Source organism: Chiroxiphia lanceolata, chromosome 4, assembly GCF_009829145.1.
Source record: "Chiroxiphia lanceolata isolate bChiLan1 chromosome 4, bChiLan1.pri, whole genome shotgun sequence".
Lineage (NCBI taxonomy): Eukaryota > Metazoa > Chordata > Aves > Passeriformes > Pipridae > Chiroxiphia > Chiroxiphia lanceolata.
Window position 1 is genome coordinate 24,177,595 of NC_045640.1, and position 14,193 is coordinate 24,191,787.

Genomic DNA, 14,193 nt, shown 5'->3' on the forward strand with positions numbered 1-14,193 from the left:
TTAGGAATATGTCTGCACTACGGTTTTGCTTGTAGGTGATACAGTCCCTGATAATGCTTGGGTATTAACTGAATAAATCAATGTTAATGTTTTAATATTAAAGAAATGTAAGTGTCTTGGATCACAGCTTCTCTTGTGTGTGAAACCAGTATGATACTTGATCTAGGATCTGACAGTGCAGTCTTGTATTGCATATGGAAATCTTTCTTTCCCCCTGCCCTTAGCTGAATAAAATAAATAGCAAACCAGGCTGTTGTTCTGTACAGGTCTTTTCATGCTATCGTTAAGCTGACTGCTCCAAAGTCAGTATTTGTAAACATGTGGCTTGCACCGCTCAAGGGAAACGTGTGATGCAAAGTGGCAGAAAGTTGCAATGCCGCGCCAGTAATTTGTCTACAGCTCATTTCTGCCAGTCAGAAAAATTAATTTAAGTACATACAGTCAGTAACTGTAGGATGTTTTCCTGTCTTTCTCCTGGATGAACTGTGCTGTAGCTGCTGCTGTAAGGCACTTTTCACATAACCATGAACCAGAAGTGTTTGCACTTCTAAAAAACCTTTGGGATAGGAAGTGGTTATTGTTTTATAGAATCACGAAGCATTAATACGCCAACCTTCCTGAAGTCTTTGTTGAGATACTTCTGTAATTTTGGGTGTGGAACACAGGAATAGGGAAGAAAAAAGAAAATAAATGTTTAACATTTCTTCTAACATAAGCATAGTTATAAGCAGAATTGCAGTTTGGGGTTCATCTGTGGCAGTTTTCTTTGAGCAGTTATTTTAATGCCTCTAATTAGTATTTTAAAATTTGAAAATCACATTTTAAAAAGTGTTAAATTTTGAATGCTTTTTAGTGCTGTAAGTACGCATTTGATTAATTGATGAGCATCTTACAGTCAGCAAACCTTTCTTATGTTTTAAATACACATCTAGGATCACTAAACATTGACAATATTACTTTTTCACATCTTAATGAGTCTAGTTCTGTCTAAAATGTATCTTTTTATATTTAATGCTTTTGTTAAACACTACTTTTTGAAGTGAGAAACAACTCCTGCAGTCAAAACAAAGACTTTATGTAATTATTTTGACATTTGCATTCTTAATTGGCACATAAAAGGATCATTAATATCTTCACAGGACTAGCTGAGCCTTTATACCCCTTTTTAAAATCCATTTGACAGACTAAATACCTTGAAAATATTGTATATGAGTTGCATTGGAAGTTGAGTGGTGATAGGTTTTGAAGCCAAAACATAGTAGTGACAGGTAAAATGTTACCATGAAAAGTGGTGTTGAGGTTCAAATCTTAAAAGTACCTGAACAAGTATTCCATAAACATATTTGTTTATTCAAAAACTTAATTGATTACATAGTGAAAAAGTCATAATAAATAAAAGTGGTAGGCCTAATTATGTGAATAATAATGTTTCCATATTTCCCAGTGAAACACTCTAAATATTAAGTACACTTTCCCTCAAAATATATGGTAGGAATATCTTAGAAGTAAAATTATTTAAATTTTAACTCGTTGTGCTCTATTACAATCTTCCTTTAACACTTGTATGAATAACATATATAATTTCAAAGGATGTCAGTGCAGTAAACTTTTTGGTTAGTAAAAAACCCAGATTTTTATACCTCTGTGGAGATAACTGTTCTGAAGATTGTGAAAAGAGCAATTTATAAAGCTGTCAGGCGATGTTCTTGGTGTTACCTATTTGCACAACTGCAGCATGCATTTATGTGTTTTATTTTTGTTCACAACACAGAATCTGGGAAATTGTCCCTCACTGCTTACTGCAGGGATTTACAACTTTGTGAAGCTGCTTATATGAGAGAAGTTATGGACTTAAATGTTCAGGTGCTCCACTTGGAGGAATATCAATCTGTTCAATTAAAAATCAGAGTTCTTAAAATTGTTTTCACAGTAAACTTACACAACCTCATTAATGCTGACAGAATTATGTTCTCAAAGGTGACAGTATACCTATATTTAAAATGTTGTTTTGATTTAGCACAAAATAGAAACTGCAATAGTACTGAAGAACAGAAAAAATAGGTATAGACACTGTTGCTTTTTCATTAAATGCAAACTTTTGCCTTAGTAAATGAAAAAATATTAGAGAATCTTTGCCAAGTCTTTGTATGTTGTGCTCGACTAAGATGTTTTTAGCAGGATTCTCAGAAATGTGTTGTTGCATTAGAAAGATGTCTGATGGGAGGCCATAAAGGGTGGGCATTTGTATTTGTGAGCACCAATCAGTAGATGAGATGTCAAAGATGGGGTTTGGGTGGTCATAGTAAGTGGAAGTCCTAACAGTTCATCATTTGAGATCTCCTCAGAAGTCTGTTAACTCCCAGCAGGGGACCTGATAAAAGCTATTGCATCATTCACAGTAACAAACCTTGTCCAGAACTAGAAGAGGCCCTCAATTATTTCTGAGAAATGCTGTCAATTTAAACTGAAGAATCAAGTGGCACTTGTCATCTGTAATACAAACTTATAAGTAATTCCTATGAAACAGAAAGAATTTAAATATTTAATGCAGTCCATCTTAGAAGTGTAATTTTGAGGGAGTGTATAGAGGGAGAAAATTTGTATAATCTAGAAAAATGAAAGAGAATAGAAAACAGTTTTATGTTTTGGTCCACTAAAACTACAGCTCATTTTGTTTTCTAATCTCTGTTTGAGCCCATAGCTTCACAGCCAAAGAAAAGCAATAATTGGGCTGTATATGCCAGTAACTCAATGGAAAGTGCTGAAAAAGCACTAGAATCGGCAAATCTGCCACTGTCTTAGTAGACTTGTACTGGGACAGCTTGAATTTTAAATGAGTCTGTTACACAAGAATGAGAATCCAGGTCAGTCCTTATGTATAATTTACCATACCAGCAGAAATAAAGGTATTTAAAGGTTACTTTTTATAGTTAAATGGATAATTAAAATATTACTGCTCTGATGAATGTTAAGAAATACACCAATTGCTTGTCCTGTTTCTTCACACTTAGTGAACACCTGACACCAATACAAAACATAGGGAGAGAATAAACAGAAAGATACTGGTTTGTTTGTACTTAGGCTTTATTGCAGTTTCACCCAACTTGCAATTACACAAATGATGGTGTTTAAACACTCCAGTTAAGCTTTTAACAATTAGCTGTATGTGGACAAGATGAGTAGGATATGCATGTCATATCATTTTGGTTAAACATCCGTACAATTTTTATGCTGATATGTTAAATCATTAATCCTCTCTTAAATATTTCCCTGGTTTTCTGTGTTTAAATTAAATCCCCAGCAAGGATGGTAACGGCTTTGTATGTTTACCTGCTTAATCATCTTGCCTTCCAAGTATTTTCAGCTGTTCTGTGGATATGCTGCAAAGGTCTTGGTATTTGGCTTCCAGTAGGCCAGGATGCTGGCAGTGTACACACTCTGAAATGCAGCATCTCTTTGTGAAAACAGCTGGAATGCAGTTTCTATAGAAATGAGCTTTACTAGCATTTGTGAGAAGCACTTTCATAAATAACTGTGTTCTGGGCAATGATGGATGAACTTTCCAGGTTACAACTAGCCCTTTCAGCATTGTTGTTCCCAAGGAAATAACATGATTTACTCATGGCATTGAGTTTGGAACAGTGTTTGGGGTTTGGGTGGTAACGTTTGCCACTGTTTAAGTTTTCATATGGACTCTGCATATAGACTGTTCTAAAGAACACTGCTAGTATCCTAATGACAAGATTCCATATTTTGAAGCTCATAATGTTAATCTGAGAGATGGTGACTTTCACTTTTGATGAAAACTGCAGGTAGAAAAGAAGTGCTTCTTGTAAATTTCTTGCATATGTATCCTGGAGAGTTGAACAGACTCAACAGATTGTAAAGTTTGAAAACGTAAATCTGTTTATCAAGGACTGATAAAATCCAGTGCCTCTTTGTTGTTCTAAAATATTTATTACTATGTGGCTGAAATTAATCTCAGCATTTTATACCTAACTAGCTCCATATATCATAGAGGAAGTAGGCTGGTTTTCATGGGAACAGTAAATTGGTCATTGTGTATTTTGTCCTTTTGGCTTTCTCTTCCTTATCCAAGTAAAAACTTTTGTTGGGTATCTCAATATGTTATATAAATTACCTATCCTAGAGAGTGTTTTGTCTCAAAAGTATCCATCTCTCTTTTTTGCTGTTCCACCACAGTATCTCTAACTTGATTTGGAACAGCTGATTGTACATGATTAGAAAGAAACCTTTTGAGCAGTCATCTTTTGTTGTCTGTTTTGCAGGGGGGTGTCTGATGTCTTGCATAGTGACTGATTGGCTTTTTCTTGCTTTCTCTTTTAGTGATGTGTAAGTGAATGGAAACCATTAGCTCATTTCAGATAGAAATTTTCAATTACTGCAGACCTAGATTTGAATCAAAGCACATCCAGATGAAAGGCTTTATAACCCCCACTACTAGTCCCTTGAGCCTTCCAAGGCTGTTCTTGTCCTTTTTAAGTTAGTGCATGTCCTATAATGGGAAAAATAATTATTTGCAGCAGTTTCTCCCCAGCAGAATTCTGTAAATTTATTTTTTAGCAATGTAGAAAGAATTTAGTTTGTTTTTTGCAGTTTTTTTCCCCTCTGTAGTAGGAAGAGTTAATAGAAGAAGAAGCAGAGATTCTAAGATGCGGTACTGGAATTATGTTTGCTGTCATTTGTGGTTTAAGAAAAGGGGCTGGTATTCAGCTCTTGAAAGGGCTTTAATGAATACTGTTTGGTGTTTTTGAAAGCTAATGGTCAGAGGAGAGCAACAGAAGAAGCCTTGGAGCTTTTAGGGTAAACTGATTAGCATTTTTCCTGATAGAAGTGATTGTTTCATCTCCTCTGTTCGACTCAGGATTTTTCACTGTCTGTTGCCTTTTGTTTATATTCAAATGACATACTGTTAAAGAAGCCTTTTTTGTGTGATTGCAATGCTTTTTCCCCTCCTTCTGTAGAAAATCTGCTTGCCACAGACAGGCAGAGCATGTGTTTCTCTTGTCTTGGTTGGGTGCACAAATCTTCTTTTATGTGTGCTGCTTCTTACCCTGTTGCCTAGACGATCGCTGGCTTTCACTAAGAATGTCTGGTTCTCGTAAAGAGTTTGACGTGAAGCAGATTTTAAAAATCAGATGGAGGTGGTTTGGTCATCAGGCATCAGCCCCTAACTCTGCAATTGAAAACCACCAGGGAGACTTCTGGAACAGAGGACAAAATGTAATAACTGATGACACAAAGTTTTTAGATTCAGGTAACTTACCTTTAACATCAGTTGGCTACAGAAGGTCCAGCCAACAGGATTTCCAGAATTCACCTCTTTGGCCAATGGCATCCACCTCAGAAATCCCTGCATTTGAATTCTCAGCAGAAGACTGTGGAAGTGCACGTTGGTTTGACAGACAAGAAACAGACGATAGAGCAAGTGAAGAAGAAAATGAATCGGACAGCAGTTCGTGCAGGTTAATTGTTACTTTCCTATTGTGAGAAACGTGTTTTCATTTCATGTTTATAGTTAGCATGCATATATAGGCTAGCCTTTATTCTAAAATAAAATGCTTTAGAAACCTGGCAGCAACTGTGCATCAGAAACAGAATAATATTTATAATCAGGTTCTGTGTGTTTATTAGGACCTTTTTAAAAGGCAGCTTTAGTCAGTGGGGATAAACAAAGCGCATACATGGATGGACTCATATTTTAAATAGTATACCAAGTACATGCTGTATGAACATAACATGGTAATGTTAGAGGATGCTTGTTACATTATTTTGAAGTGACACTGGTTGTTTGGTTATGCCAGTTAGGAGAAAATTATGAAAAAGTAAGCTTCTTCTGATTCTTACCTGATGTTTCCATATGTTTCTATAGAAGAGGGAGAGTTAACTGTAAAAAATGCATTATAAATCAAAGAAAAAACATTACATCTATTGAAAGCCAATGAATTTGTGCTTTAAAGTGACAGCAGTTACCCATCTGGGTGTCTTAAACAGTGCATCTAGCGTAAAAAGAAAAATAGTTTTACTGTGTCTGTAAAGATGTTTTGGTGTTCTTTTCTTACATATCGTTACTAAAGATGAAACAGTGAAATTTTTTCTTAAATTAAAGTTGTTTACTGGTTGTCATAAATTAGACAAGTTAATAACCTTTCTTGTGAACTATCAGTTTAATTCTTTTATTTCATTTGCTACATAGGTCAGCCATTCTATGATATTTACTTTCTTGCTTTTAAAATAGCTTTGCACCGATATGGCATTTCAGAAAGTGGAATTTCAGTGTGGTAATTTAAAAGAGTACAGTGTTAAATAAAGCCTATTAAGGACAGATCAACCTACTTATGGTGGTTTAGTGTTTTGCATTCCTTAGGAGAAGAATTAATTTAGTGGAAGGGCAAAGTAGTCCATAATATAAACACTAACTATTTATGGTCTATATGACCTTTAAAGATTCAAGGAAAGGAAGGAGAGTAAAAATGCTTAGACGTGAAGACAGTGTATTTGCTTGTATGGCAAAATACTAGAATTAATGGGAAAGGAGATGCTACATACTGATGGATCATAACAAGAGTCTTGTAGTGCTGCAAGAACTATGTATCTGTAAGTAACATATCTCTGAAGAGGTCACATTTTAGATTATATTCAGGTGTGAATTTTTAAATAACTGTGTCACTGGATATGATACAGATACATTAGCACCTTCTGTTTCAGCAACATATATTTGTGATGTGAAATTTTTATGTACAGCATTACCCCAATTAGGATATTCTCTCCATAGCAAGGCAATCACTGTAGAAAAAAAATGTAATTTTAAGAGTTAAATGTATGGGTAGGTTGAAATTACTACAAATGTGTTCTTAATTGTAGGAGAGTAATGTACATATGGCAAAAACAGTTCGTTACTTTGTAGAATTGGAGAAGTGCAGATACTTAGGATGTTGTGAGAAGTCTATTTTTGTTTTGGGTTTTTTTGCAGACAGAGTTGTATACTACAGGAAATGCACGAAGGATTTGAACTTAGTAAATAGATTATCTTCTAAATTATCTATAGCATCTAGAGTTATTTGTATTTCCATTATTGTCTTGTAATTCTTGCTAACGTTTTACTTTAAAATAAATATTTTAGATAAATTTTGAGTTCAGTGTTGGTATTATTTAATATGTAGCTGATGGTAATATAGGAATTTGCTTTGTATTGTTGTCTGTATCTTAAGAGACTGTACTTAAACCATGTTTTGTTCACTTCCTTTGTTAAGAATGTATAAGCTCTACATAACTCTGCTTAACACCTGGAGTTTTTCTGATGTTAACTTAATTAAGTGGTCTTTCTTAATAGTCTAAAATACAGCTTCTTATCTGATGACTTGAGGAAAAAAACCCAAAGCAACACCTTTGTCTACATAGTTTTCAAAGGGCTTTTTTTCCCATAAGAAAACCCTGTTACCTCCTCCATTACAAACAAATTGTGTGTATGAAAAAGTCCTTCTTAAAAACTTTTTGTAGAAGCTACGGTTACCTTACTTCTGTGCTCCTCTATAACTTACTGCCCAGTTACAAGCTCTAAAAGCATGAAGTAACAGAAGCAGCTCTCCTGCTTTGTGTGTATCAATCCTTCCTCTTTTACCATGTCATATATCACAGAGAGAAAAGCATTTAGATCAGGGCCTTGTCATTATGGAAACTTTAGATCATTATATGATTCATCTAGAGGAGACCTGCTGTCAAATTAATTTATTATTAGTATAGACCTCGGTGGCATAAGGGATAACCAAATTCCGAGTTTAGTACCAGATCTTTGGCAAAGGCTGCATCTGAGATGCAGACAGATCATCCAGATTCAGGGCTCAGAGCTGGTCGGTTGTAATGCTGTTCACATTGTACTTCTGTGTGTTGTTTGTAACCAGCATTAGCTCAAATGATGGTTTACTGGAACAGTGAGTTTTGAATTCTTTTGCTGGTTTTCGTCTCCTAGATTTCCTCCATTGCTGCTGTTTGTTAGTTCCCCTACATTCCTGAGGCAATGGTCATCCTTTTGGATTTGTACACTTTTAAGAATTTTCCAACAGCTGTGCAGACTCTTGTATAGAAAATTTGAACCTATTAGCATTATTTTTTTTTTTCTTAACTTTTCTTGTGGATGCTGTAGGAGCAATCCACAGACCTTGAAAACACAGTGAATATCAAGCTAAAAATACCTAGAGCATACCTAGTATGCTAGAATGTTGTATCTGGTTCATTTCACCCAAGCAGGCATTAAAATGTTGGAATTACTGTACTGTTGATTTAAGTATGGGAATGTATTAAATACAAGTAGGATTTCAGAATTCATCAGTTGTGTGCTAACCTTGAACAGTTTGGTAAGATGTCTGTAATTATTTAAAGACAAGGTCTGAATGTGGTAGCTACTCTGCAGTATTGCTCTGTATGATCAGTCTTGGAGTTAGTATGCTGTAACTTCCAGTCTAAGACTGCCTCCCCATCCTGAGTTTTCAGTCTGTAGAATCCTTTGATATGTCCTCTCTTTCACCTCACTCTTATTGACCTTTGAAGCTGTAAGTTCTTTAGGAGCCCTAATTGTGCTATGTATTTCTGTATATCTCCTATCACAAAACTGTTAAATAACAGTTAATAGGTTCCCTAATTGTGGCATGACAGTAGTATGATATGTGAAATTAACTGAAAAACTATCAAAAGAGCATTTTTTAGCTAGATGTATGCATGAATTAGACAAAAGTAAGCAACTTTGTTATTGAAAGACAGTTGTTTTAAAGGGGAGAATCTTTTACCTTCTCACTTCTTTTCTTTTATGCTACCATTAAAATTCTTTCCTTTCCTTCCATACCTTGTATATCTTCACTTGGGTAATCGCAGAATCACAGAATGGGTAAGGTTGGAAGGGACAACCGTTGGTAACCTGGTCCAATTTCTCTGCTCAATCAGGGTCATCCTAGACCACATGGCAGAGGATTGCATCCAGATAGTTCTTCAGTATCTCCAGTGAGGGAGACTCCTCAACCTCTCTGGGTAACCCATTCCAGTGCTCGGTCATGTGCACAGTAAAGAAGTTCCTCCTGGTGTTCAGTTTCTGCCTCTTGCCTCTTGTCCTATTGCTTGGCACCACCAAGAAGAGCCTGGCTCCATCCTCTTGACACTCTCCCTTCTGATACTCATAGGCATTGATGAGGTCCCCTCTCAATCATCTCTTCTCAAGGCCCAGCTCCCTTAGTCTTTCCTCATAAGAGAGATGCTCCAGTCCTTTAATCATCTTTGTAGCCCTCCGCTGGACCTGCCTCAGGAGCTCCATGTCCCTCTTGTACTGAGGAGCCCAGAACTAGACATAGCACTCCAGATGCGTCTCACTAGGGCTGAGCAAAGGGGCAGGATCACTTGCCTCAACCTGCTGGCACTGCTCTTCCTAATGCACCCCAGGATACCACTGGCCTTCTTGGCCACAGGGGCACATTCTGGCTCTTGGACAGCTTGTTGTCCACCAGGAACCCCAGGTCCTTCTCTGCAGAGCTGCTTTACAGCAGGTCAGCACCCACCCTCCACTGGTGTATGGGGTTATTATTCCCCAGGTACAGGACCCTGCACTTGCCTATGTTGAATTTCAGATGGTTCCTCTCTGACCATCTCTCCAGCCTGTAGAGGTCCTTCTGAAGGGCTGCACACCCTCTGGGATATCAACCACTCCTCCCAGTTTTGTGTCATCAGTGAACTTGCTGAGGAGGCATCTGCCCCTTCATCCAAGTAACTGAGGAATAAGTAATACAATACAGTGCCAAATATAGAACCTTGGAGGACACCATTCCTGACAGACCTCCAGCTAGACCCTGTGCCACAGGTTATCGCCCTCTGGGATCTGCCAGCCAGATCTGCCAGCCAGTTGTCAATCCACCTCACTGTCCACTCATCCGGTCCACACTTCCTGAGTTTGCCTGTGAGGATGTTGTGAGAGACAGTGTTGAAAGCCTTGCTGAAGCAGAGGTAGACTGTATCCACTGTTCTCTCCTCAAACATCCAGGTAGTTGTTTTCATAGTAGAAGGCCACCAGGTTGGTCAAAAAAGATTTATCTTTAGTGAATCAATGCTGACTACTTGTGATCATCTTATCATCCATGTGGATAGGGTTATGTCTATGAACATTTGAAAAGAGTTAGTGCAGCACAGTTATATAGCGTGTATGAGGGAGATTGAATTTACCAAGCTTGAGCAGTAGATGTTGTAATAAGATAGATAACAAGAGCCTTCAGCATGGACTTAGAAAGCCACAGGGAATTCCAGCTATTTGTTCAGATGGAATGGGCCTCCATGCAAGATGATCATATTTTTGCAGTGACTGTCACGTGCTTTGACTACATTAAAGCTCAGTCAGGTATGTTTTTGTACTACTGCGCTTCTCGACCATGCTGCAATGTAGGTGCATCATGAGGTAGTCTGAGTGTTGTTTTCTAGACAGAATACATGTTGCTTATGGCATTTGTGTGAGTATAGAGATTTGTTGCGCTAAATCCAAGACACCTCTTAGGAATAAAACAGGAAATATCAGAGCTATAATCAGAGGTCTCACTGCAATGAAACATACCTGTGTTATTTCTTATCAAAATCAGAAACAAGTAACAATGCAGTAGTATTAGCTTAGCAGGCTGTGTATACATGTCTTTGTTAGGTTACCACAGGTGACACTGGAGTCTGTGCTCCAGCTTCTCGTGTCTGTTGCTATTCATACCAGTTAGATTAAGGTTAATGCAGATATATTTGTTTGCTTGAGCATGTGCCTTTTGATTGCAAGATCGTAGTTCTGGCTATAGCTATAATTCTTTAGCATAAAGGAAATCACTGCAGTCTCTCCAGGGTTACTTTTGTTCGCTTTCCATTATCTTTTCTTATCATAAATTATGATACCGTATGGATTTTTAACAGTCTTTGTTCTCCTTTTATTTATGCTCTTCTGAGCCTAAAAAAGTGTCCTGATTTTTACTACTGTTTGCTTTTTCCAAGAATCCTTTCAGCATCCTTCTTTTCAACAAATTCTATTCTCCGCAGCTGAGGTTCTTGACCTAGTAACTTTGAAGGGGAAGTATTTTACTCCTTATGAACTAGAATATAAAATCTTGGAAACTGGCAGAAAAACTGGCATATTATTATTTCAGTAAGTTGTGTTTTGGTCTCTATGTGCAATAAAATGTCAGCTAGCATCAAGAAAGCAGTATGAACAACCAAATTGTTGAAAAAATACTTTTAAAACTATTTTGTGAAAACTGCAATGCAGGAAGCCATCTTAATGTAGTAAGAAAGTTACAAAATTAAGATTTGTTTTTAAATGCTGAAGATGTATTATAATATGTATCCTAATTTGTCCAAGGGGAAACATTTTTTATCTTCTCTAATGTACTAAAGATGACTTGAAATTGCAACAGATCTTCTACTTATATTATTACCAAAAAATATCACGAGTTTGTTGTGCAGTGTAGGAAACACAGTGACCTGTCTCAAAGTAGACAAATAGCTTACCTTGTGGCTGGGTAGGACTTTTTTTTTTTAATTTTTTTTTTGTTTTTTATTAGGAATGCCAGCTACTTACGATGTAACTTTTCTAGTAAGAGAATAAATGCTTTCACTGGTTTTGAACAGCTCTGAAACTAAAAATCCGTACATTTCATTTATGATTACAGAGTTCTGCTTTCATCATTGGCTTTTTATTTCCTTAACATTATTCTTGGTTTGCATTACAAGAATTTAAACAGGAGCATGTAATTTATAGTCACAGGTACTACGCATTATTTTTCATCCTTTTCTTGACTTCTCTCAACACAAGGCAGTTGCACCCGTTTTCCTATACATACTTAATCATTTTTTCACTCAAAACCTCTTTTGTTACTTTGAACCTAATTTTCAAGCTTTTTCAGGTGTGAATAAAAGTAATATTTTTATATTTTTTCTTCTTTGATGTATCACAGTAGTTTTTTAAATATCTATATTTGTTGAGATGTCTATATCGGTTGGTTGATTTTATGTTTATTTACATGTCATATTTATAAAGGTAATATTCTTTATGCATAATTTCAGGTTTTAAATGCTGATGTTAGTTATTTCATTCTCTAAGAAACAAAGTGCTGTACACTGAAACATAGTAGTGAGGAGAAGAATATGTATTTTTTCCTATCTCTACAGTTTTGCTAATGTTTGCTATTTCTAACGCTTTCATCTACACCCAGCTTGTGTTAGAGAAACATTTGTAAAACAGAATTTAAGCCAATTCTATGCACAGGTTATTCTTGCTCCAGTTCCCATTTTGCAGCATTTTCAGTGCATCTGTGAAAGCCATTTGGGTTGGTGTATAGTGCTGCCTGCAAACTTCAGTAGCATAGGCAGAGCATTTGCTTTTAGTTTGGTTTCCTAAAGGGAGCAAGTTCATGCAGTTGTGTTCAGCATCACCTCTGCCATTTCCCTGGCAGCTATAAAGCCCATGGGCCATTTAATGTGAGGGTAGGCAGAAGTCTCAAAGATAACGTCACCCCTCGCAAATGGCAGCTTGTTAATGGAGAGAAACCCAGCTTATTGCCTTCCCTGAGAAAGGGCAGAATTCCTCTGCTACAGCGCAGCTTCCCAGTAGTCACATTATTTGCTGTCTCTTGCCTAGTAAGGCAATGCCTTAAGGAATTGAGGGAAAAGGAGAACTAGACTTGTGGTGGTGGATGGAGTGGGAAGAGGAGAGGGAGAGCATAGAAATGTTTTGAAAAACAGACTTCCCTTGTTGATTCTGTGAACCAGCCAGTTGAGTACAAATAGTAGGATGAACTAGGGTATTTTCTCCATCAAGATTTTGCAGATAGAAATCCCATTGTAATGTCCCCTGACTCCTTTATCTGGTCAAGGCTCTAGTAACCAGCTGCACTTCAACGTCTCTTTTGTTAAAAGAAATGTGACTTAATAATGCGAGGAAATAAACTGTTACTTGGTGCAAAAGCTTAGAAGAAGCAAAGTAGTACTTATATATAAGGTCACCATCTGTACCACATACCTTGATCTAAACTTGTCACTCTTACCTTGCAGTAAGAGGTTAAATTAGATGTTAAATTAGGTCAACTGATCATGGCAAAAGAACAGTTTTAAATATGAGTGAATTTATGCATAATTTTCCGAGATTTTTTTTCAGACAAATTGTATGCAATTTTTCAGAAAAAAAGTTAAAATTCATTTCAAATTTTTGTTCCTCTATCTCCATTCTAAAATGAATGGTTTGAAATGTGTAATTGATTCTTTTCTTTGTCATAATGAAGTCTTTATTACTTCATTTTTATTTCAAAGACAAGCATGGAGATTTTAACTTAAAAGATGCCTTCCTGAAAATAATTTGAAATGCATGAAATAAAATGGTTGAGAAAAGTTTTACAACCTTTGTTATAGCCAAGGTAAATACTTACTGAAAATCATAGGTGTTAATGAATATTTGTTATAAAACAACCATTGCAACTCCTCCTTTAAAATTAGTATCAATGCTTTAAAATGATTAAAATAACAAATCCTGTTAATAGAAGAAGCATTCTCTTTTTGAGAGAGAGTTTAGTGAAAGTGGGAGGAAGGAAGGCTTGTATATGTTGTGGTTTGGTTTGTTTTTATATTGAAATCTGTGTTTGTGGTTTTGTTTAAGCTAGAACAAAGCTGAAACAACAGTAGAGGGAGAGGTGTGAATTCAGCTCTCCAGTTGTCATCATTGTATTTGCTTTTACTTTTGAAACTTGCTTATTGCCATTTTTTCGGCCCAATTAATTGTTTCATTGCTTTGCAGTGAGCCGTTAATATTGGGCTGAGCTCTTTCTTCCAAGCATCCTACTTCAAGAAATAAAATCTTTTAAAAATTGAAGAGTTTACAGCATGGAGTATACAAAATTTTCATTTCAAAAGGCATACCGTTATATGTTCTTTATTAGGCAGAGAAGTTGAAGAAAGCTAACATCTTTCGTAGATTAATGTTCATCACCAGGATGGTAAAATATGTAGTTAGCATGGGAAAGATATTGTCCTTAGAGTAACTTATATAGAATCATAGAATCATTAAGGTTGGAAAAGACCTCTAAGATCACAGAGTCTACCCATTAACGAATACTGCCATGTCCACCATGGAACCATGTCCCAAAGCACCACATCTACACTTTTTTTGGACACTTCCAG

At 36.4% G+C, this 14,193-nt stretch overlaps 1 protein-coding gene across 5 annotated transcripts in view; it reads left to right on the forward strand.

The window, feature by feature from the left end:
- Positions 1-14,193, forward strand: part of KLHL5 (kelch like family member 5) — a 60,108-nt gene that overhangs the window by 12,508 nt on the left and 33,407 nt on the right. Inside the window, exons 1-2 of one of the 5 annotated variants that reach the window (XM_032686135.1) lie at positions 5,077-5,278; positions 5,396-5,486. The exons of 2 other annotated variants lie outside the window; for them this stretch is intronic. In XM_032686135.1, the coding sequence (XP_032542026.1) occupies positions 5,110-5,278; positions 5,396-5,486 (260 nt within the window). In that variant the 5' untranslated portion in view covers positions 5,077-5,109. Of the gene's footprint in view, positions 1-5,053; positions 5,487-14,193 lie in introns of those variants that run through there. 2 more of the 5 variants (XM_032686138.1, XM_032686134.1) reach the window with 2 other exon arrangements.